A 23,961-nucleotide genomic window follows, 5' to 3' on the forward strand; every position below is an offset into this window, starting at 1 on the left:
TTTTTAATTCTGTAGATTACATTAATGAAGAAAGTTTTGATAAATAAGAAAACGACAAATTATCTTTTACTCACACGATGGTTAACTATCAGTATAGCATATACTTATATATTACTATTACTCTGGCTATTTACATCCACCCCCTCATCCGTAGAGTCAAAGAGTGACAAAGTGTGGTATTGTGGTAGTAAACGAGCAAGGATCACATTTTCACCCAGGAGACCCTAGTTCGAATCCAGCCTGAGACCAATTTAAAAATTTGTTGACTTATTATTTTCACAGTTTGGTCAAATTTAGACAACGAAACAACTTGGTTAGGTCTAGGCAAAAAAACAGGTGAAACTAGCATTGTTGTCGACCGAGCCCAGTGTGAATAGCATACTTTGATATTTGTACCCAGATGTAAATATATTTTGCCTTAAAGAAGAAGAATGCCTTTATTAATCCTGCAAGGGAGATTCAATTTTTTCACTCTGTTATTATTATTCAGGTTACACACACACAGGTCCGAACTACACACATGCACAAACAGGACCTATACACAGGCAACTAATGGAAGGATGTCAGAGCGAGGGGGCTGCCAAATGGATCTGCGCCCCGAGCAGTTGTGGATTCGGTGCCTTGCTCAACAGCACCTCGGCAGTGCCCAGAGGATGAACTGGCACCTCTCCAGCCACCAGTCCACGCTTCATTCATGGTTCACACAGGGACTCCAACTGGGGACCCTCCGGTTCCCAGCCAAGTCACCTATGGACTGAGCTACTGCCGCCCCCTAAAGGAGCACTGTGAAGGTTTTTTTTATTCACATTACTTATGCATTCAAACGAATAGTTCTCTCTAGCGTCTCACTTTTTAAACGTGCGTTAACTTCTCTTTATGTAAAATGTCTTGAGATAACCCGTGATAAGTAACCAGTTACATGTCAAAAGTAAACTTCCTAACGCTGATTATAAGGCATGTAGAGGAAGAGAGAGATTTAGTGTTGGTTTGGTGACGGTGCAGTTGGAGGCGGTTAGCAGTTTATCGTGGGATGGCACAGAGGCGGTAAGGTTTGGGACAGAGAGTGGCTCCTAGCTTGAACTCCAGACTGGGCTGCTCTCCAGCGGGTGGCGAAAAAGAAAACCTCTGAAGGACGGAGGTGAAGAAGAGGAATAACTCCATCCTGGCTAACTGCTCCCCGAGACACACACGCTTACCTGAGAACACACAATCCAACAATCTTGCTCACACCATCTGTATTCTCTTTTATAAGACACGATGAGAACAATAAGATATGTAACCTGATGGCTTCTTTCGTCTGTCTGGTTTGAACCACGTAGAGGTTTTAGATGGTTGCAACTAACCTGCTGAAAAAGGAAGGAAGGCTTCTCTTTTCCTAAATTTGCCATCCTGGTCCAGAAAGTGTTGAGGGTTGAAGGAGTGCGGAGTTTCCCACATCGACTCATCACGCAGAACCGACACCAGTGTGGGCAGGACAAGAGTCCCCTGAGGATGGACATTAATCCAAACATGTAATCAAATGAAATCTCTGTTTCTGACTCCAGCCACCAACCCTTTCGGCCGTCCTGTCATAGTTTTTAATGGACTGGGAAACACCACCCACCAGACTTCAGCGGTTTAATTTCTAAGCACAAATATAGCTCAGTTGAAAACGTAACCTCAATTAATTGGTTTAGTTATTGCTTAGATGAATAATATCTGCTCTACAAGGGAAATATATGTTTCACGTTGTGCATATTTCTTGCCGAGTTTGTTCTTATAAATGAAATGGAAACAGGTGAAAAGAAACAAAAGACGAAGTTGAGCTTCAAGGTTCATTCTCAACCTTGGAAACGGCAGAAAAACAAATTCAACACAACTACAAAAAAAAATCTATTAAAATTTGAATCGTGAAGGAATGTTTCCCAACAATCCCAACAATTAAATCAACATGAACCTTAATTTCTCCAAAGAAAATGGAAATTTCATCATCTACAACTGATGAAAACTGAGCTCATTAAGATCATGTCATGTGATCAAAAAGTTCCCAGAAGAGGCACTTAACGTATAATAAACGTAGTAATGTTTAATTAAGTGTAAAATGTCTGGTAATTTACAACAAGCAGTTTATTTATATGTCATATTAATCTAAATTAAATAAATTAATCTATTTATTTTCTACATTAATTCTGATTATTTCTCAAGTATAAAATGGAATTTTCAATTAAATTTCTTACCTTACAGACAGTTACTTATTATCAATTTTTTAGTTCATTTTCAGTACATTTAAAATTTGTTTTCAAATGCAGAATTCAGATCACAAACAGCTGAAAGCATCTAAACAGTGTAACCATATACATAATTAAATTCATAATCGTCTGTAACAGTGGCTAAATCTAACATTTTCAACTCAACAAATCGTTTTCATACCCATTTAGATTGTCAGTGATGATATTTGAATGGCAGTTAAAACGTGAAAAAAATAGGAATTCTCCTGAGCTGACTTTCTCTTCATGCAGTTTTTACAGCTGTGGAAAACATCCTGCATGGTGCCTGTCCCAAAGACGCTGCACCCCAAGGACCTCAGCAGCTACAGGCCAGTGGTACTGTGAGAATCATGTTTTTTGATTTCTCCAGTGCTTTCCGCACAATACAGCCTGCACTTCTGAGGGATAAGCTGGAGCACGCAGAAAACGGACTGGCACCCCGCATACTGGATTTTGGACTACCTTACCAATGTTCCACAGTATGTGGCATCAGCCTTTCTATGGAGTGGTCTTTTTTCTGTATTTTCTAGTGATCCTTTTTCTATCTGTGCTATCCACTTGCTGCTGTATAATGAAATTGTCCCCTTTGTGGGACTAATAAAGGAATATCTTAGTAAGTAAGTAACACCACGAACACACAAGCGTCAAAATCCAAGCCGCAGCTGGCCATGGAGTGGAAAATAACGTGTTTATAATGCGTTCATTTCTCTTCCACTTTACCTGCAGGAAACAAGCCTTACTGTCGACTGACTGTTTCAGTGTTTGTGGGAAACTGATGTCTTGAGTAGGTTGCCAAGGAGCACAACCAACTTAAAAAGCCATGCTGCCAATTTAGAAAACAAACAGTGAGCAAAGTTATGCACCACACGAGCATCATGTACCTTTGGGAGTGTGTACTTGTCGAGCGTGGTGTCCTTGTTTGTCATGTGGGCCAGATTGAGGGGAAGGATGTTGGCCATTCTCTGGATTTCATGGATGACTGCATCGGTGTAGGGCATGTTTTCTCTGTCACTCACAGAGGGCTGTCTGGATGAACCCACCACAGTGTCGATCTCAGCCTGGACTCTCTCTGCGCACAGGAAACAATGTGAGTCTGTTCATAAATGTGGGAAAAACATCCCATGCACTTACTCTCCTAACACAGGCCTGACCTGAGACACCCCTAACACACTTGCACTCACACTGTCCTTCCGTCCCGGGCCAAAACCGTTTTTTCAGCTAAAGCCTAGTGCTTTTGAGCAGTGTGAGTGCACCCGCTCCGCGCATAACTGCGGACAGCGGGCCGTCCACGGCCCGCCTGAGAGAGGTCGGCTTTTGTAGAGCCCGTTTGCGCATGTACGAGCACGAGGCCTACGACGGTTCTGACGTAATTTATGTGCGCCTGTTCGGACATAGGGGGGACCATGCGCGGACATTTAACAACAACAACAATGGCGGCGAAAGGTTCACGTTGGTGTGATGCGGAGGTGGAGTGTTTACTGCAGATTTGGTCGGATGAAAATATTTAAAAACAGTTAACAAGACGCACAAAAACTCTGAGGTCTATGGAAAGATTTGTAAACAAAGCGACGCATCGCGACGACGTCAATCAATGCGTGTGACGTGTTACGGCGTGATGACGTATGGACAGCGAGAAACATTTGCGCGAGGCCCAGGCAGTGTGAGTACAAACGGGCCTGGGGCGCGGGGGGAGAGGGAGGGGGGACAAGTACCCTAAAGCCCGGGGCGCGGTGCGGAAGGACAGTGTGAGTGCGCCCTTACAAACCATGCAGGGATGCGGCAGGGCAGATGACTTATGCGATACACACTCACCTTGTATGTGAGGGTAGTAAATCATGTACAGCAGCCCCCAGTGTAAAGTAGTGGAAGTGGTTTCAGTTCCAGCAACAAACAGGTCCAGAGTGCAGAAAGTCAAATTCTTAATATCAAAACCAGAACCTTTGTCCTTCGTCTGTCAATAACAAGAGACAATTTCAAAGCATAAAAACACGTCATAAAAACACTCACGACATAGAAACACTCACGGCATAAAAACAGTCGCAACATAAAAACACTCACAACATAAAAACACTCGCGACATAAAAACACTCACGTCATAGAAACACTCACGTCATAAAACACTCACGACATAAAAACACTCACTTCATAAAAACACTCACGCCCTAAAAACACTCACGACATGAAAACACTCACAGCATAAAACACTCGTCATAAAAACACTAACAGCATGAAAAACACTCACAGCAAAAAACACTCGTCATAAAAACACTAACAGCATGAAAAACACTCACAGCATAAAAACACGACATAAAAACACGTCATAAAAAATCTCACGACATTAAAACACTCACGACATGAAAACACTCACATCATAAAAGACACTCACGTCATAAAAACACTCGTCATAAAAACACTCGTCATAAAAACACTCACAGCATAAAAACACTCACAGCATAAAAACACTCACAGCATAAAAACACTCACGTCATAAAAACACTCGTCATAAAAACACTCGTCATAAAAACATTCACAGCATAAAAACACTCACGTCATAAAACACTCACAGCATAAAAACACTCACGTCATAAAAACACTCGTCATAAAAACATTCACAGCATAAAAACACTCACAGCATAAAAACACTCACGTCATAAAAACACTCACAGCATAAAAACACTCACGTCATAAAAACACTCGTCATAAAAACACTCGTCATAAAAACATTCACAGCATAAAAACACTCACAGCAGAAAAACACTCGTCATAAAAACATTCACAGCATAAAAACACCCCAGACATAAAAACACTCACGACATGAAAATACTCAAGACATAAAAACAATCGTCATAAAAACACTCACGATATAAAAACACGTCATAAAAACACTCGCCCTAAAAATACTCACAACATAAAAACACGTCATAAAAAATCTCACAACATTAAAAAACTCACAACATAAAAACACTCACAGTATAAAAACAAGTCATTAAAACACTCACAGCATAAAAACATTCACGCCCTAAAAACACTCACGCCCTAAAAACACTTGTCATAAAACACTTGTCATAAAACACTCGTCATAAAAACACTCACAACATAAAAACACTCACGTCATAAAAACACTCACGTCATAAAAACACTCACGTCATAAAAACACTCACAGCATAAAAACACTCACGACATTAAAACACTCACAGCATAAAAACACTCACGACATTAAAACACTCACGTCATAAAAACACTCACATCATAAAAAACACTCACAGCAGAAAAACACTCGCCCTAAAAACACTCAAGACATAAAAACCAATCGTCACAAAAACACTCACAACATAAAAACACCCACGTCATAAAAACACTCACATCATAAAAAACACTCACGCCCGAAAAACGCTCAAGACATAAAAACACTCACGACATAAAAACACGTCATAAAAAATCTCACAACATTAAAACACTCACGACATAAAAACGCTCACAACATAAAAACACTCACAGCATAAAAACACTCACGACATAAAAACACGTCATAAAAAATCTCACAACATTAAAACACTCACGACATAAAAACGCTCACAACATAAAAACACTCACTTCATAAAAACACTCACGACATAAAAACGCTCACGACATAAAAACACTCACGGCATAAAAACACTTGCCCTAAAAACACTCACGTCATAAAAACACTCACAGCATGAAAAACACTCACAGCATAAAAACACGACATAAAAACACTCACAGCATAAAACACTCGTCATAAAAACACTCACAGCATGAAAAACACTCACAGCATAAAAACACGTCATAAAAACACTCACAGCATAAAACACTCGTCATAAAAACACTCGTCATAAAAACACTCACAGCATGAAAAACACTCACAGCATAAAAACACGACATAAAAACACTCACAGCATAAAACACTCGTCATAAAAACACTCACAGCATGAAAAACACTCACAGCATAAAAACACGACATAAAAACACTCACGACATAAAAACACGTCATACAAAATCTCACAACATAAAAACACTCACGACATAAAAACACTCACGACATAAAAACGCTCATGACATAAAAACACTCACAGCACAAAAACACGACATAAAAACACGTCATAAAAACACTTGCGACATAAAAACACTCAAGACATAAAAACACTCGCCCTAAAAACACTCACGACATAAAAACACTCATGACATAAAAACACTCACAACATAAAAACACTCAAAACATAAAAACACTCACAGTATAAAAACAAGTCATAAAAACACTCACAACATAAAAACACTCGCGACATAAAAACACTCACTTCATAAAAACACTCAAGACATGAAAACACTCACGTCATAAAAACACTTACGACATGAAAACACTCACGACATAAAAACACTCACAGCATAAAAACACTCACGACATAAAAACACTTACGACATGAAAACACTCACGACATAAAAACACTCACAGCATAAAAACACTCACAGCATAAAAACACTCACGACATAAAAACACTCACGACATTAAAACACTCACGACATAAAAACACTCACGTCATAAAAACACTCACAGCATAAAAACACTCACAACATTAAAACACTCACGACATAAAAACACTCACAGCATAAAAACACTCACAGCATAAAAACACTCACGACATAAAAACACTCACAGCATAAAAACACTCACAACATTAAAACACTCACGACATAAAAACACTCACAGCATAAAAACACTCACAGCATAAAAACACTCACGACATAAAAACACTCACAGCATAAAAACACTCACGACATAAAAACACTCACAGCATAAAAACACTCAGCATAAAAACACTCACAGCATAAAAACACTCACAGCATAAAAACACTCACAGCATAAAAACACTCACGACATAAAAACACTCACAGCATAAAAACACTCACAGCATAAAAACACTCACAGCATAAAAACACTCACAGCATAAAAACACTCACAGCATAAAAACACTCACAGCATAAAAACACTCACAGCATAAAAACACTCACAGCATAAAAACACTCACGTCTTGCATCTCTGTGAGGAAGCAGTCGATGTAGTCTCTTGGGGAGGACGGGTCAAAGTTTTCTCTGTGTTCTTGGATCTTGATTTTTATGAAGTCATGTAAAATTCGTACCAGAGTGAATATCCTCTGGTGAGGTCCAGGCAGCCACCACATCAGCCAGGGAAACACATTATAAATCTACAGAGCAAGAAGACAGAGGCAAGAATCAGGCAACAGGCACAGGAGGCAGAACTCATCTGTTTCAGCTGGTGTTGTAAAAAAAACAACACTCACAATAAATCGATATCACAATATAAATTGACATATACTGTGATAGATTTTACTCCTAAACAAAGTTAATTAAGAAGTAGTTTCGAATCTAATAATGCAATATACAGTATAATACTATATCAGTAAGGGCACTGCAATTATTCAATCTAATTTGATTTTGGTCTAATTTATTTAATATTTTGAATATGTGTGTAGGGGTTTTCAGTTCCAACATAGTTGATCTTATTTAATCTAATATATGTATAGTTATTATTTCTATATTATTATAAATGCATATATTTACATTTCATTATTTTACATGTATTTTATATTTGAGGAGCCGTGTCCGACGGCCCAACGCGTGGTTGGCCCGGTGACATCCCCATCTTTTGTTCTTTTTGGCTGGGATCTCCAACCGTCATTTGTTTGTTTACTTGAACCTCGGTTTAACTTTAAATGGCAAGAAAATAAATAAAACTTTGATTACTTTCTTTGCTCACGGCCCCAGTGAGCTAATATGTTCGTTTTCTCTTTTACTGAGAGAGGCCGTAACATATTTGGGGGCTGTAACCAGGGACTGTAACCAAGGCAAATATCGGCCTATACCTAAGGTTTGTTCAATAAATCGTTGCATCCCTAGGGGTAAAACTTTTGCACTTTAAATTTGAATTATTTTTCATTGTTGTATCAATACTTTTACTTTAGTAACGAATATGAGTACTTCTCCTTACACTGATTACACATTCCTATTACAGTTACTCATTTAATGCCTTTTTTTTTTAATTTAACGTCATGTGTTTACTCGTGGCCTCAGACTGGATAAATCCTGATTTGTGTGGATTCTTGTTCACAAAGGAGGCTCACCTGTGCCCAAAAACCTCCCTCTAAGTACAATAACTCATTGAAGTTCTGAAGAATAGACTGGAGGTGCTTGTCAGTGTACTCAAAGCGATCCCCAAACACCAGGCAGGAGATGATGTTGGACACAGCTTTATTTAGCAGTGACTGGGCATTAAAGGGCTTGCCTGTAAAATAAAGAGAAAATATAGATAAGACTCCCAGAATAAAAGGACAAAGTTCCTTAGATACTTGCTCACATGCACATGCTCTGAGGTGTACAGTTCAATGGCAGAGGGACATCACATGTTCATAGAATAAACATTTAAAAAAATCTGTGTAATGGTAAAATAGTATTAGCTGAGCTGTTTGTTTGTTGAAAGATAATATTTGTTCAGTGCCTTGCTGAAGGGCATAAGCCTCAGCGAGAAAGTTGCACTCCTGCTGGATGGACAGCTCCAGCGTCTTCTTGCCCAAACCAAAGTTTCTGAGTGTACGAAGAGCAAATCTCCTCTGCTCCTTCCACAGATGGCCATTCGATATCACCAGACCTTTTGGAAACACAAAACAGCTTTAGACCGCCAGTGTTTGGAAATGGATATAACTAACTAGCTAAATGCTATATGCCTCATATGGTCAGGTGTCTGATGCTATTACTCAGAGGTTTTCAAGGTGTGAGGCTCAGTGAATGGAAGTGAACACATAATACATGAGTGGTCAAAAGAAGATGACAGAATGGCCTAAATGTCTGTGATTTGGTTAGTTAACGCACTGTCACCAGTGGGACGCCGTTCGCTGGTATTGTCCCTGTCTGAACACATCCCCCCTGACGCAGTTTTTGTCTTTTCGTGTTGCTTTTACTGGGTGATCGACACCGAAGGGCAAGTAGAATTAGTTTACACAATTCTAAGATCTGGTATTTCATATTTGTACATTGGCGTTTACATGTCTAATTAGTTTACAAAAGTGACTTTGAAGAGAGAAAGCAGTACGAATTTTTTGGCGACGCTCAGGTGGTGGTATAATTTTAAAAAATAGAGATTAGGAATATTTTACGTTGTATTTTAGAGTTGTTGAAAGACTGAAGTATGTTCCCAGATGTGTTGACAGCATTGATGTTAATGTGGACGACCAGCAGCTCCCAGTGTTTACAGAGAGGAGATCAGGGTGTCCCACTAGAGAGGAGCACACAGCTAATTCACCTGTTAGCATCCTTTTTGACCACTCTTCTAAACACAAAGATAAATTAGACCGTTAAAACGAGATTTGGTTACAAAGATAAAAAGTTAGACTTTAGTTTAACTCCATTAAATTAACTCAAACACCCCACCACCATTTATATCTGTGGGCTAAACAAAGTTTGATAGAATTTAGCCAAAAATTGACTGACCAGTGACACAAATCCGTTACAGCAGTTTTTGGGGAATGTTACTGTTTTTGGCTGGACTGCATGGAGTGAACACCTGCCCTAACTTATTACTAACAAGCAACGTTTTAAAAAAAAGGCAGCACAAACTACCATTATTCCCAGTTAACGCTGAAAACAATGGTATGACGGGACGGTCCACGTAGTCCTCGCCTTTGTGGACCAGGGCCTCTTTCACAAGCTTGTAGCCATTGAGGACCACGATCCTTCCACCAAAGAGCCGAAGGCTGAAAATGTTTCCATATTTATCTGCAAACTGAACAAAGACAACAGACTGGTGTTAGTCATAATGAAATAACCACGCGATAAAGCATATTTCTGCATACTCCAGTATGAATTTAATCTGTACAAAAGTATTTTCTAATTTTACTAAGAACTTTAGTCGAAAAATGTAAACTTTTAGTCTGTTTAGTTGATTGATACATACGTCTATGGTTTAGTCGGACATTATTGACTACTGCAGTCTTTTTAAGTACTTCTATCCGAAACTCCCTTGTGGTTATTTTGAAATAAAATGTCCCTTTTGATTTCAACATCGTGAAACAAGTGACTGCAGCTACTTTAATAATGTAACAATGCCTGCTCATAGATATTAAACGTCCTGCAACAATGGACCCAAACCAAAAAACTGATCCTGCTGCTGTAAAACCAGTTGTAACCACATCACTGAGTGTTGAAGCATAAAGAAGAAGTGACTCTATATCAGGGGTGTAACCATACATATCAATTCGACAATGCAGATCATAACAGTGTTGCGCTCAGTAATGTTCCCGTGTCAATTGTTATTATTATTATTCAATTTTATATTTTATTCATTTATAATGTTGCTTAAGTAAAACTACAAAAGAATTAGCATCAAAATGTACTTTACGTAAACAAAAAGTACTCATTATGCAGCATGGCCAATTTCAGAATTTTATATTATCTATTTATTGATACTGATTAATGTAAATATCACTTTAATGTTGCAGTTGATAAAAGTGATAAAAGTATAGCTTAATCTAAACAATATTTGGTATTCCAATTGTTGATAATAATGTGTATAAATAATTAGAATCCATAAAGTAACTAGTAAGTAAAGTTAGCAAATAAATGTCGTAGAGTAAAAAGTACAATATTTAGATGTATAAAGTAGATTAAAATTAATTTACGCAAGTAAAGTATAAGTATCTTAAAATTGTACTTAAATATGTTGAATTTTTATTAAAAGCTATATTTCAAAAAATAAAACACCCACAGGGCATTTTGAGGGGTACAGAATGAAAGTATTACTTTTCCATAAAAAAAGATTTAGTATGAATTAATATTTATAATATTTTTTTACGGGTTCGAATATGACTTATGTCACAGTCTGTTTCCATGGTAGCAGCCAATAGCGTTGGGCGTTGCTGGTTGCCAGGGTTGTCTGTTGTTGGGTGCAGCTACTGTAGGCTGGCACTGGGTGAAATGGAGTTTGCCAATCCTGCAGCTGCTTCGGAGCCTCAGTGAAGGGGGCGTTATTTGTCCCAGCAGCTGAGTGAGCGGAGACGGGCAAAAACCAGAGTCAATATAGGCCGAGCATTCACTCCATGGACTGAGAGAAAGGAGAGAAACGCCATAACTACTGTTATAAAATTAACTGATTAATCGTAAATTAGTCGTTACCCTTTCATTCATCACTTGACTGCTGGAGTTATGTTTTGTTGTTGCCACTACGATCTTGAGACACTAGATGCCGGTGTCCTGCTAATTCAACATGTTCAACCTTTGAGTAGAGTACTTGAGTAAAAGTTACTTTCCAGCGTTTTGCGGGCATTTGAACGTCACCTCTCTGATCTGCAAGTGGAATCTGGTGGGATCCATGCGGTGCAGGTCCCCTATGACAGGAAGAGCCCAGGGTCCCGGGGGAAAGTTAGGCGGCACTCTGTTCTTAAAAACATCAGTCAACAGCAGAAAAACACAGAGGAAAATCAAAACACTCCTGCAGTCCAGCCACTCCAGGCCGAGGACGCCCAGTACGGTCTCCATCCGTTCACCTAGGAGAGCTCTTCACGGTGTTCATGCAGATCATGCGACTAAACAGGGCTCAAGCAAAGTAAATGTTTTTGGATCTACACCGATAACAAGACTGAAACCAAGACGATAAGATAAAACATCCGGTTTGCGTGCCTGACCTTCAAAATAAAAGCCCGTCCCGCTAAGGCGTAAAGCTACTCAAAGTATTCATTATGCAGAATGGCCCATTTCAGATCATTAAACCATAACGATAGATGCATTAATACGTAAATGTTACTCTAATGTTGCAGCAAGTAATGGTGGGGGTAACTGTAACAACTTTATATTATAATACTGTATATAATTATATTCAATTGCACTGTTCTTTGCAGTCACTCGTTGAGCATTTTCAATAGTTGTTTTTCCATTTCTTTTGCACTATTTAGTTTTTGTGTTCTTCTTTTTCTTTTGCACTACGTAGAATGTATTTATTGTAAATATTACATCTGTACTTATTGCACTGTGGGTCAGAGAGAAATGTGTTTTTAATTCCTCTGTATGTCTAAAATTTGACTGATTTATTAGCTGATTTTATTTTGATGGTTCAGGTGAGGATTAAGGGCTAAGAAAAGTATTGTGGTGAAGGTAAACAGACATATGAGCAAAGTCCTTTTTTCTTGGGCAAGACATATGAGCAAAGTCCTTTTTTCTTGTGCATCCCGACCTCGGCCTTTCTGTGCGATGTTCTCCCCGTGTCTGCGTGGGTTTTCTCCGGGTTCTCCGGTTTCCTCCCACAATCCAAAGACATGCATGTGTTGGGTTAATTGATGAGTCTAAAATTGCCCGTAGGTGTGAATGGTTGTCTGTCTCTGTTCGTCTCTGTGTGCCCTGTGGGGGACTGGCGTCCTGTCCAGGGTGTACCCCGCCTCCCGATGTCAGCTGGGATCGGCTCCAGCCCCCCACGACCCCAACCCCGGGATAAGCGGTTGAAGATGAATGAATGAATTATGTCATGTTTAGTCATTAATGTAAGGCTAGAACAAGTCTGTTCTTTATAAAGAGAGAAAAAAAGGAGCCTCTTTATAATAATATTATTGGCCACTTTATCTCACCTGTTCAATAAGTATGACAAGTAGCCTAATTGAATAGGTATTGTATTTATTGGAATTCTAACTTCATAAAAGCTCTAAGAATGCAGGGCTACTTGTCGTTCCTAGAGTCTCCAAAAGTAGAAGTGGAGGCAGAGCCTTCAGCTACCAAGCTCCTCTCCTGTGGAACCAACTCCCAAGTGTTATTCTGGAGGCAGACACTGTCCCCATATTTAAGAGTAAACTTGAAACTTTCCTTTTTGATAAAGCTTACAGCTAGGGCTTACGAGCCCTCAGCTTTGCTGTTATTGGCATTTAATTTCTCTTCGAGTCTGCTTGGGGCCTAAGCTGAGTTTGTTCTGCTTAATGATGCTGCTATAGGCCTAGTCTGCCGGGGGATAATACCGTGGTCCTGCATGACGCTTCCTGCTGCTATTATTATTACCCATATATACTATCATTAGTTTTAGAAATTATACAATTTGTAGCCATAAACACACCATCAGTAGTATGGCTCATTGTATCACAGCTGTTATTACCACTACTCATCATTGATCATATTTACCACCATAATTATTATCATTGTATTATTCTATCCCCATAGATGTGCTTGTTTCTTGCTGTTCTGCTGTATTAACTGCCATAACATATAAGTGATATTCACATTAATATAGATATTATTATAGTTACTGTTACTTTTGTGGTTGCTTGCATCTCTGGAAGTGTGTCTGTCTCTCTGTCTTTGTGTCTGTCTTTGTCTCTCTCTGTCCATCTGTCCATCTTTTCTCTCTTTCTCTCTTCTTTTCTTCCTCCCCAATTGGTGCAGACAGATGTCCGTCCTCCATAGAGCTGGGTCTGTCTGACGTTCCTGCCTGTTATAGGGAAGGTATTTCGTTACCAACGTACTCTACGGGGGAATTGTTGGGTCTATGTAAATCATAAATAAGTCATAGAGTGTGGTGTTTACCTACTCTGTAAAGTGTCCTGAGATAACTTTTGTTATGATTTGGCACTGTAAATAAAATTTAGTTGAATTCTCAATCAAAAACATATTCTCTCCCTGTCACTTTAAAACAGGGAAATATTGACAGACAGACTACAATGTAATCAAACAAAAGCTTGTTTACTTCTTAATTTAATTTCAAAATGCCAAAATTATATTCTGTCGATTGTATTGCTTAGCTGACATTAGCTTACATCAGCCCCATCACACACACACACACTTTTAATATTTAAGTGACAAGTCTTTAACTTCTCAGCCCACGTTGAGTCTCTTATTTCCTGTATAGTCATTAAAGCAGAGACTTCAGTCACCAAGTCTCTCCTCACCTCTGGTGAGATGTCTATGCTTTACTAGGGATAAGTTATTATTAAATGGTATTATTTTATTGCTGCACCCTTTGATAATTCAAATCCAATGTAACTTGTAATTTGAGATCATGAAACAGTTGATGGAGGGGGGAATCAGGACCAACACAGTCTTGATTCTCGTGTAGTGTGTATCTGAGGTTAGTATATTCAATGCACAAAAGTGAGAAGTGACAATAATTACTTTTCAACAAAGGTGCTTCTTAAATGTGCATGTTGTGGAACTAACCACAGTCATGGCAGGACTGTCCATCACAAACAAACTCTGCTCAGGACCTCATTACTCAACTATATCTGTACATAGAAAACAGTAGTTTGCTGCTGCATTAATGTTCTTAATATTAAGTACAGAGCCTTTAAATATGTTAAGGCAATGGGTTGCTTGCTTTCTTTGTTAAGAATTTTGTTTGACTGATTTTACCTCCTAATATAATTTATCATCAATTTAATTTAATTCCACCTACGACATTCCAAGGAAGACCATTCAACCCCCACTACATCATAAAGAATGCAGTGAGTAACATCATCTCGTCTGTGGTCTTCAGACATCGCTTTGAATACATTGAAGCTTTTGCAAGCTTCTTGAGTTGGACAATGAGGCCATTGTGCTCGCTGGCTCTGCTCAGACTCAGGTAATTCATGATCTGCCTCATCTACGATGTGATCATATAACCAACTACAACCAACACAACTGATCTCAGTTTTTCCTATCCGTAGCTGTACGATGCCTTCCCTGGATTGCTGAAGTACCTGCTAGGACCTCACCAGACCGTCCTCGCCAACTAAAAGGAGATCATGAATTTCCTGAAAAAGGAAGTAGAGAAGCACAGGAAGAGTGGAAACCTTATGACCCTTGTGATAAAAATGATGCATGACATTTTTACATTTTAAGAAAAGCTCCCTGAAATCGTTGTAAAGGATAACTTCACACTTTTGTCTTAAAACATTAACCAGGTGCCTATATAAACAAGTTTTTGCTAGCAGTGATCATTCTACCTGTTCACACAAGCCATTAACAGATCCCTTTGTTATTGGATTCCAATGTAACCATTGCTGTCGGGACTTGGTGTGAGAACCAGAGGGTCGCCATACTTCAAGTCCCACCTCAGGACAAAGTATAGAAATGGACTGGTTGCTGCCTTAAGCAAGGCACCAAGCTGCTCGGAGCGCCTTTCCACAGGCAGGCCAATTCTGACATCTCTCCATTTGATGCATGTGTATCCTGTTTGCATATGTGTGTGTACTACTCCTTCTAAGTGAGGGAGTTGAAAATCCGTAATCCACGAAACTGAACTTGAATAAAACAGCACCATCATTAATGTTATTAGTAACACCTCTGCTTTTCCTGCTCTGACAAGTCAAAACTGAGATAAAGGCTAGTTAAGAGATTTGACAGTTAAGAACAGCGGCCGCTCCAAGTCGTGGTCCCTCCCACTACAACTATCAACTCAGTTTCCAGTCACGCATAGACTGTCGGTCACTCACTAGAATCATAATGGCCGAGATTTGGGGAGAGTTTAGGGGAGTGGTTTGGGGCAATATCTTTAGAGCCCTGAGGTCCATGTATTTGTCCCATAGAGCAAAGCAAGCTGTGTGTACAACCTCTTAATGAGTGTGTGTGTGAAACTGATGCGTGCTCCGAATAGCACGCTCAATCTCGTACAAGACTTGTAAATTCGCGAGACCAGATTTCCTTGCCTCGGATGGCAGATAAGACAAATATTTCAATGCAGTTGTTGCTTTTAGTTAGTTTTATTGCAGAAAATTCATCACAAACTGACCACACAGTTGTAATCATAGGATGAAAATGATAAATAAATAAAATCGATAAAAAATGTATCAACTTCGATGTAGAGCAGGAGGTATGGCGTCCTAGCGTATGATGTTCTAACTCTGCCCGCAAAAGGAGGACCCCCAGGCTGGCTTCAACATTGAAACCATGCTGGTTTGAACCCTTGACCTGATTGAGGCTGGTACAGAAAGTAGTGCCAACACTTTACGCTGGGCCCTCGTATACCTGATGCACTACCCAGAGATACAGGGTTAGTTAATTTATTTATTTGTTTATTTCGGGCATGTCAGTTAGATCAATCTTCATCACACTTAATCTTGGTTTACAATTCACATGACCGAAAGAGAAAGCGGGAGAAGCAAAAGCTTATCTATCCCCGCCCCCGTTACCCACAGAATATATCATTCTATTTTTCTTATGTCCTTTAACATAATATGTTTAAACAGCAGGCTATAATCGGAGCGGCAGCCCACTCTGGCTGACAGATCCAACCTGCCTTACAGTGACGCTGTCATCCATGAGACACAAAGGTTGGGAAATATTGTTCCCCTGGGATTCCCCAAAAGGGCCAGTGAAGACACTATACTGGGAGGATACCTAATACCCAAAGTAAGGGACCATTTAGCAGACTTACCCAGATATGAATGGCTGTAAATTAACACAACTTAAATCCACATCTCAAATCTGTTTTTCCAGGGCACAGCTATAACTATATTATTCTATAACTATATATTCGTCGAGGCAGTGGTCGAGGAGGAGGCGTTGCAGCTATTTATGACTCAGGCCTATTAATAAACCCTAAACCTAAACTAAATTCTAATTCATTTGAAAGTCTTGTTCTTAGTCTTTCACATTCAACCTGGAAAACTGTGCAGCCAATTATGTTTGTTATAGTGTACCGTGCTCCTGGTCCGTACTGTGAATTTCTGTCTGAATTCTCAGAGTTTCTGTCAAATTTAGTCCTTAAATCTGACAAAGTAATCATTGTAGGTGATTTTAATATTCATGTGGACAGCGATAATAATAGTCTCAGTATCGCGTTTATCTCTCTATTAGATTCGATTGGTTTTAGTCAGAGTGTACATAAACCTACTCACTGTTTTAATCACACCCTCGACCTTGTTTTGGCTTATGGTGTGGAAATTAATGACTTAATAGTCTTTCCACAGAATCCTATTTTATCAGACCATTATTTAATAACTTTTGAATTCATATTACAGAACTACTCGCCTCTGGGTAAAAGTGTCTACACTAGATGTTTATCTGATAGTGCTGTAACTAAATTTAAGGAGGCGATTCCATCTGCATTTACTTTAATGCCTTATCCTAATATTCAAGACTCCTGCACTAACGTTAGTTTCTCTGAAATTGATCACATTGTTGACAGTGTTGCAGGCTCTCTAAGAACAACACTCGACTCTGTTTCTCCCTTAAAAAAGAAGATAATAAAACAGAGGAAGTTAGCTCCGTGGTATAACTCACAAACCCATGAATTAAAACAAATATCGCGAAAGTTGGAAAGTAAATGGCGCTCCACTAAACTGGAGGAATCTCACTTAGTTTGGCAAGAAAGTCTTAAAACCTATAGGAAGGACCTCCGTAATGCCAGAGCAGGCTATTACTCATCTTTAATAGAGGAGAATAAGAACAATCCTAGATTTCTTTTCAGCACTGTAGCCAGGCTGACAGAGAGCCACAGCTCTATTGAGCCATGTATTCCTATAACCCTCAGTAGTAACGACTTCATGACCTTCTTTAATGACAAAATTATAACTATTAGAGACAATATCCACTCGCTTGGCACCAATTTTTCATCAAACCCAGGAACCTTACAAACTGTACGACCTGATATATTGGACTGCTTTTCTTCAGTCGACCTTAACAAATTAACCTCTACTATTTCAGCATCAAAACCATCTACTTGTCTCCTAGACTCTATTCAAACTAGGTTACTTAAAGAAGTGTTACCTTTAATAAGCACTCCTGTATTAGATATGATTAACATGTCTTTATCAGCAGGTTATGTACCATAGTCTTTTAAAGTAGCTGTAATTAACCCTCTTCTTAAAAAGCCCAGTCTTGATCCTGAGGTACTAGCCAACTATAGACCTATATCTAACCTTCCTTTTCTCTCTAAGATCCTCGAGAAATTAGTCGCCAATCAGCTGTGTGACTTTTTACATAATAATGAGATATTTGAGGATTTCTAGTCAGGATTTAGAGCAAATCATAGCACTGAGACAGCACTGGTGAAAATTACTAACGACCTTCTAATAGCTTCAGACAAAGGACTTGTCTCTGTGCTTGTTTTACTAGATCTTAGTGTCCTTTGACACTATTGACCATCACATCCAGCTACAGAGACTGGAGCATCTAATTGGCATTAAAGGAACCGCATTGAGCGGGTTTAAGTCATATTTATCAGATAGATCTCATTTGTACATGTTAATGACAAATCCTCCATGCACACTAAAGTTAGTCACGGAGTCCCACAGAGTTCTGTCCTTGGACCGATTCTTTTCACCTTATATATGCTTCCCTTAGGAAATATTATAAGGAAGCACTCCATGAATTTTCATTGTTATGCTGATGATACACAATTATATTTGTCGATCAAACCAGAAGAAACCCATCAGTTAGATAAACTTCAAATGTGCATCAAGGGAATAAAAAGCTGGATGACCTGCAATTTTCTGATGTTAAACTCAGACAAAACTGAAACTATTTTACTTGGCCCCAAAGGTCTCCGAAACTCAATAGCTAAAGACATTGTTACTCTGGATGATGTTGTGTTGTCCTCCAGCACCACAGTAAGGAATCTGGGTGTTATTTTTGATCAGGATATGTCCTTCGATTCTCACATAAAACTAACAACAAGGACTGCATATTTTCACCTGCATAATATTGCAAAAATTAGGAACATTGTGTCTCAGAAAGATGCAGAAAAACTTGTCCATGCATTTGTTACTTCTAGGCTGGACTATTGCAACTCCTTATTATCAGGCTGCTGCAATAAGTCTGTTAAGAGTCTCCAGTTGGTCCAAAGAGCTGCAGCTCGTGTACTAACTAAAACAAATCGAAGAGAACATATTTCTCCTGTATTAGCTTCTCTGCACTGGCTACCTGTAAAATCTAGAATAGAATTTAAAATCCTTCTCCTTACGTACAAAGCTCTTATTGGTCAGGCTCCGTCGTATCTTAAAGAGCTCATAGTACCGCATCACCCAACTAGATCTCTGCGCTCTGAGAATGCAGGGCTACTCGTCGTTCCTAGAGTCTCCAAAAGTAGAAGTGGAGGCAGAGCCTTCAGCTACCAAGCTCCTCTCCTGTGGAACAAACTCCCAAATGTTATTCGGGAGGCAGACACTGTCCCCTTATTTAAGAGTAAACTTAAAACTTTCCTTTTTGATAAAGCTTACAGCTAGGGCTTACGATAAGACTTTATTCTGCTTAATTATGCTGCTATAGGCCTAGTCTGCCGGGGGATAATACTTTTCCTGATACTCTGAGCTTCTCTACTCTCTGTCTGTACCATTCATGTCTCATCAATGCATGTCACTAATTCAGCTTCTTCCCCGGAGCTGTCTGTGCTTTGTCGTCTCGCAGGTCTCTGCTGATCGTGGTGGTGCCTGCTGCCGTGGTCCTACATGGCGCTTTCTGCTGCTATTATCACTGTTACTCATATACACTATCACTAGTTTAATAAACTATAAAATTTGTAGATGTATCGTAGCTGCTATTGCCACTACTCATCATTGATCATGTTTGCCACCATAATTATTACCATTTTCATATTCTGTCACCTTAGCTGTGCTTGTTTCTACTATTCTGTTGTATTAACTGTCTTAACATATACGTTATATTCACATTACTATAAATATTATTATAGTTACTGTTAGGCTTTGCTTGCATCTCTGGGAGTGTGTCTGTCTCTCTCTGTCCATCTGTGTGTCTTTTCTCTCTTTCTCTCTCCTTTTCTTCCTCCCCAACCTGTCAAGACAGATTGCCGTCCTCCACAGAGCTGGGTCTGTCTGACGTTCCTCCTTTCGTTGCCACCGTACTCTACAGAGGAATTGTTGGGTCTATGTAAATCATAAATAAGTCATTGAGTGTGGTCTTTACCTACTCTGTAAAGTGTCCTGAGATAACTTTTGTTATGATTCGACACTATAAATAAAATTGAATTGAATTGAAATTGAATAACTACAATCCTCGCGTCTGTACTGTTTGATAAGAATTAGTGGGCTACTCCAGATATCTTCAATCCTGAGCATTTCTTGGATTCAGAGGGCCAGTTTTGCAGAAGAGACGCCGTCTTGCATGTTTCAGCAGGTTTGCTCGATATTCCTCCGCTTTCATTCATACTATTTAGCTCACATGAATTCCTACTCCCAATACCAACATGATAGCAAGATGTAGTTAAGGAGTCTAGTTACCTGGAGCTGCTGTCAACCGTTTCCCCACAGGTAAATGTGTGTTTAGGGGAGCACCTGGCCAGAATGGAGCTCTTCCTTTTCTTTACAGCTCTCCTCCAACACTTCACCTTCTCTCCTGCTCCTGGAGAAGTACCAGGCTTGAAGGATGTGCTGGGCTATACCCATTCCCCCAAGAAGTTCAGGATGCTAGCTGTGCCTCGCTGATTGGCTCCAAACCTTTTCTCATCCCTGCGCCAGCAAAAACTTTATCTCTGCATCAACAAATCAAAGATCACCAATCATTTCTCGCAAGTGAAATGTTAGTTGCATAACACATTTCTATGTGATCAGGCAGTCTCATTGAGATTAAGATCTCAGAGAACTAGAAACATTTATAGTCAAGAGAATCAAAAACAACACAGTTATACAAGGAATTAGACAAAGTTACAAGAATCCTAAAAAATAAAATCTGACAATAAAGATTTGAAATCTCCAAGTGGAATGCAAGACTTTCACAGCAACTGAAATCATTTCTGCCAATGTTGGGATATCTAAGGTTAAGTAATTACTGAACTGTGTGCTGTAGTTGCCACATTTAAATAAGAAGAGATGTGTGGTAGTTTGGAAGCTTCAACAGTAGGTCTTTATAAATGAGTAACATGAGATGGCTATTTCTTCTTGAGTTTAAGGGAGGTCTAATGTTGACTGAAGTTTTGCATTTGTGATAAAATGCAAAACAAATAAATAAATATAGAAGGTCTGTGGAGATTCACAGTCATCTCAAGGTCAGATGATATTTTCAAGTTCAAAGTCCAAATAACCTGGACTTGTTTACTGTTTAAGCGTCAAACGTAACCCCAGTTGCCTTTGGTGATTAAAGCACATGCACAGAGGTTTTCACCCAGGATTTAGTCACAAATAACAGTCCCCCAATGTTACAGTTACATTAAACTGGGCAAAGGTAGTCAGTATTACATTGTCACAAAGAGTGACGATGTTTAAATAAACTAAAAATAAACTGTTCTTTACTTGTACGAAGATGGAATTGGTATCACTTGTCTGACAATCTTTTATTTACTGGATCTCATTAACGAGAGTGAGATGGTCATTAACGTTTGACCTGACAACTGTTTATCTTGATCCATTAAGTGTTGTACAATATATGACTTACAGTATTGATGACTATCTGGGGATCTTGATAAAGCCTATTATCTAATCATATATCCATATTCTCACAATGTCAGCTCTTACCCAAAAGAAATACGAGTTAATTTTATTTAGTAAGATTCAAGTTCAAGTATTTTCCCTCAGTATACTTTATGTAGTAAGTGTGCATATATCAATGTACTTGTCAGGTTTCACAAACTGGCAAACAAGAACCTAATAGAACGACACAAAACAGTTCAGGTGCAAAAACAGAGTTTAATTGATAGAAGGGGCCAAACCAAGTAATCAGACAGCATGGCAAAAGGTGAAGTCAAAAATCCAGAAGGCAAGTCGAAACACAGACAGGCAGGGAAATGGCCCGCTGGAGCATTAGGTGAACACAATATATAAGCTTGCAGCGAACTGAGGGAAAGAGTCTGAAATTACATGATAGTTAAACTGGCAAAACGGGAAACAGACAGATAAATCAACGAAAGCCTATGTTTTCGGTTCAAAAAGTCGGTGCTCGGTACTATGAGCTCTTTAAGATACGACGGAGCCTGACCAATAAGAGCTTTGTACGTAAGGAGAAGGATTTTAAATTCTATTCTAGATTTTACAGGTAGCCAGTGCAGAGAAGCTAATGCAGGAGAAATATGTTCTCTTCTATTTGTTTTAGTAAGTACTCGAGCTGCAGCATTTTGGACCAACTTGAGACTCTTAACAGACTTATTGGAGCAGCCTGATAATATGGAGTTGCAGTAGTCCAGCCTAGAAGTAACAAATGCATGGACTAGTTTCTCTGCATCTTTCTTGGACACAATGTTCCTAATTTTGCAATATTACGCAGGTGAAAATATGCAGTCCTTGTTGTTAGTTTTATGTGAGAATCGAAGGACATATCCTGATCAAAAATAACACCCAGATTCCTTACTGTGGTGCTGGAGGACAACACAACATCATCCAGAGTAACAATGTCTTTAGCTATTGAGTTTCAGAGGCCTTTGGGGCCAAGTACAATAACTTCAGTTTTATCTGAGTCTAACATCAGAAAATTGCAGGTCATCCAGCTTTTTATTTCCTTAATGCACATTTGAAGTTTAGCTAACTGATCAGTTTCTTCTGGTTTAATCGACAAATACAATTGTGTATTATTAGCATAACAATGTAAAATTTATGGAGTGCTTCCTTATAATATTTCCTAAGGGAAGCATATATAAGGTGAAAAGAATCGGTCCAAGGACAGAACCCTGTGGGACTCTGTGACTGACTTTAGTGTGCATGGAGGATTTATCATTAACATGTACAAACTGAGATCTATCTGATAAATAGGACTTAAACCAGCTCAGTGCGGTTCCTTTAATGCCAATTAGATGCTCCAGTCTTTCTAGCAGGATGTGATGGTCAATAGTGTCGAAGGCAGCACTAAGATCTAGTAAAACAAGTAGAGACAAGTCCTTTGTCTGAAGCTATTAGAAGGTCATTAGTAGTTTTTACCAGTGCTGTCTCAGTGCTATGATTCACTCTAATTCCTGACTGGAAGTCCTCAAACAACTCATCATTATGTAAAAAGTCACACAGCTGATTGGCGACTAATTTCTCTAGGATCTTAGAGAGAAAAGGAAGGTTAGATATAGGTCTATAGTTGGCTAGTACCTCAGGATCAAGACTGGGCTTTTTAAGAAGAGGTTTAATTACATCTATTTTAAAAGACTGTGGTACATAACCTGCTGATAAAGACTGTTTATCATATCTAATACAGGAGTGCTAACTAAAGGTAAAACTTCTTTAAGTAACCTAGTTGGAATAGAGTCTAGGAGACAAGTAGAAGACTTTGATGCTGAAATAGTAGAGGTTAATTTGTTAAGGTTGACTGTAGAAAAGCAGTCCAAGAATATATCAGGCCGTACAGTTGTTTCTAAGGTCCTGGGTTTGAAGAAAGATTGGTGCCAGGCGAGTTGATTTTGTCTCTAACAGTTATAATTTTGTCATTAAAGAAGGTCATGAAGTCGTTACTACTGAGGATTATAGGAATACATGGCTCAACAGAGCTGTGGCTCTCTGTCAGCCTGGCTACAGTGCTGAAAAGAAATCTGGGATTGTTCTTAATCTCCTTTATTAAAGATGAGTAATAAGGCTTCCTATCTGTTTTAGACCTCTCGCCAAACTAAGGGAGATTCCTCCAATTTAGTGGAACGGCATTTACTTTTTAATTTTCACGAAACTTGTTTTAATTCACGGGTTTGTGAGTTATACCACAGAGCTAACTTCCTCTGTTTCATTATCTTCTTTTTTAAAGGAGCAACAGAGTCGAGTGTTGTTCTTAGTGAGCCTGCAACACTTTCAACAAGATGACCAATTTCAGAGAAACTAAT

The 23,961-nt window shown here is 39.0% G+C and overlaps 2 protein-coding genes across 2 annotated transcripts; one reads left to right on the top strand and one right to left on the bottom strand.

Annotated features, from left to right (window-relative positions):
• Positions 1–697: 697 nt before the first annotated feature.
• LOC310945665 (cytochrome P450 2J4-like) lies at positions 698–11,830 on the bottom strand. The gene is made up of 9 exons (XM_083911832.1): positions 11,610–11,830; positions 9,897–10,059; positions 8,779–8,928; positions 8,405–8,565; positions 7,292–7,468; positions 4,059–4,197; positions 3,128–3,315; positions 1,344–1,485; positions 698–1,196 (listed from the first exon to the last, which is right to left on the bottom strand). Exons 1-9 carry the CDS (start codon positions 11,808–11,810, stop codon positions 1,021–1,023), a joined length of 1,497 nt encoding a protein of 498 aa, XP_083767958.1. The 5' UTR covers positions 11,811–11,830; the 3' UTR covers positions 698–1,020.
• Positions 11,831–16,187: 4,357 nt separating this feature from the next.
• Positions 16,188–20,665, top strand: LOC310945894 (cytochrome P450 2K3-like; the record flags this gene model as incomplete). Its single annotated transcript, XM_083912151.1, has 3 exons — positions 16,188–16,244; positions 16,494–16,634; positions 20,492–20,665. Coding segments are annotated over 3 exons (372 nt in total), but the record flags the coding sequence as incomplete, so codon positions are not given.
• Positions 20,666–23,961: the final 3,296 nt, after the last annotated feature.

The sequence above is a fragment of the Echiichthys vipera genome (assembly GCF_963691815.1).
Source record: "Echiichthys vipera genome assembly, chromosome: 4".
Classification (NCBI taxonomy): domain Eukaryota; kingdom Metazoa; phylum Chordata; class Actinopteri; order Perciformes; family Trachinidae; genus Echiichthys; species Echiichthys vipera.

What these genes read in the sequence shown, in the direction of transcription:
- LOC310945665 (XM_083911832.1), bottom strand. Translation starts at nt 11,810, where the DNA reads ATGGAGACCGTACTGGGCGTCCTCGGCCTGGAGTGGCTGGACTGCAGG. An exon ending in GGCTTATGCCCTTCAGCAAG is followed by an intron (nt 8,566 to 8,778) that starts GCACTGAACAAA and finishes TTTATTTTACAG; the next exon opens with GCAAGCCCTTTAATGCCCAG. An exon ending in TCCTCACAGAGATGCAAGAC is followed by an intron (nt 4,198 to 7,291) that starts GTGAGTGTTTTT and finishes TGTTATTGACAG; the next exon opens with ACGAAGGACAAAGGTTCTGG.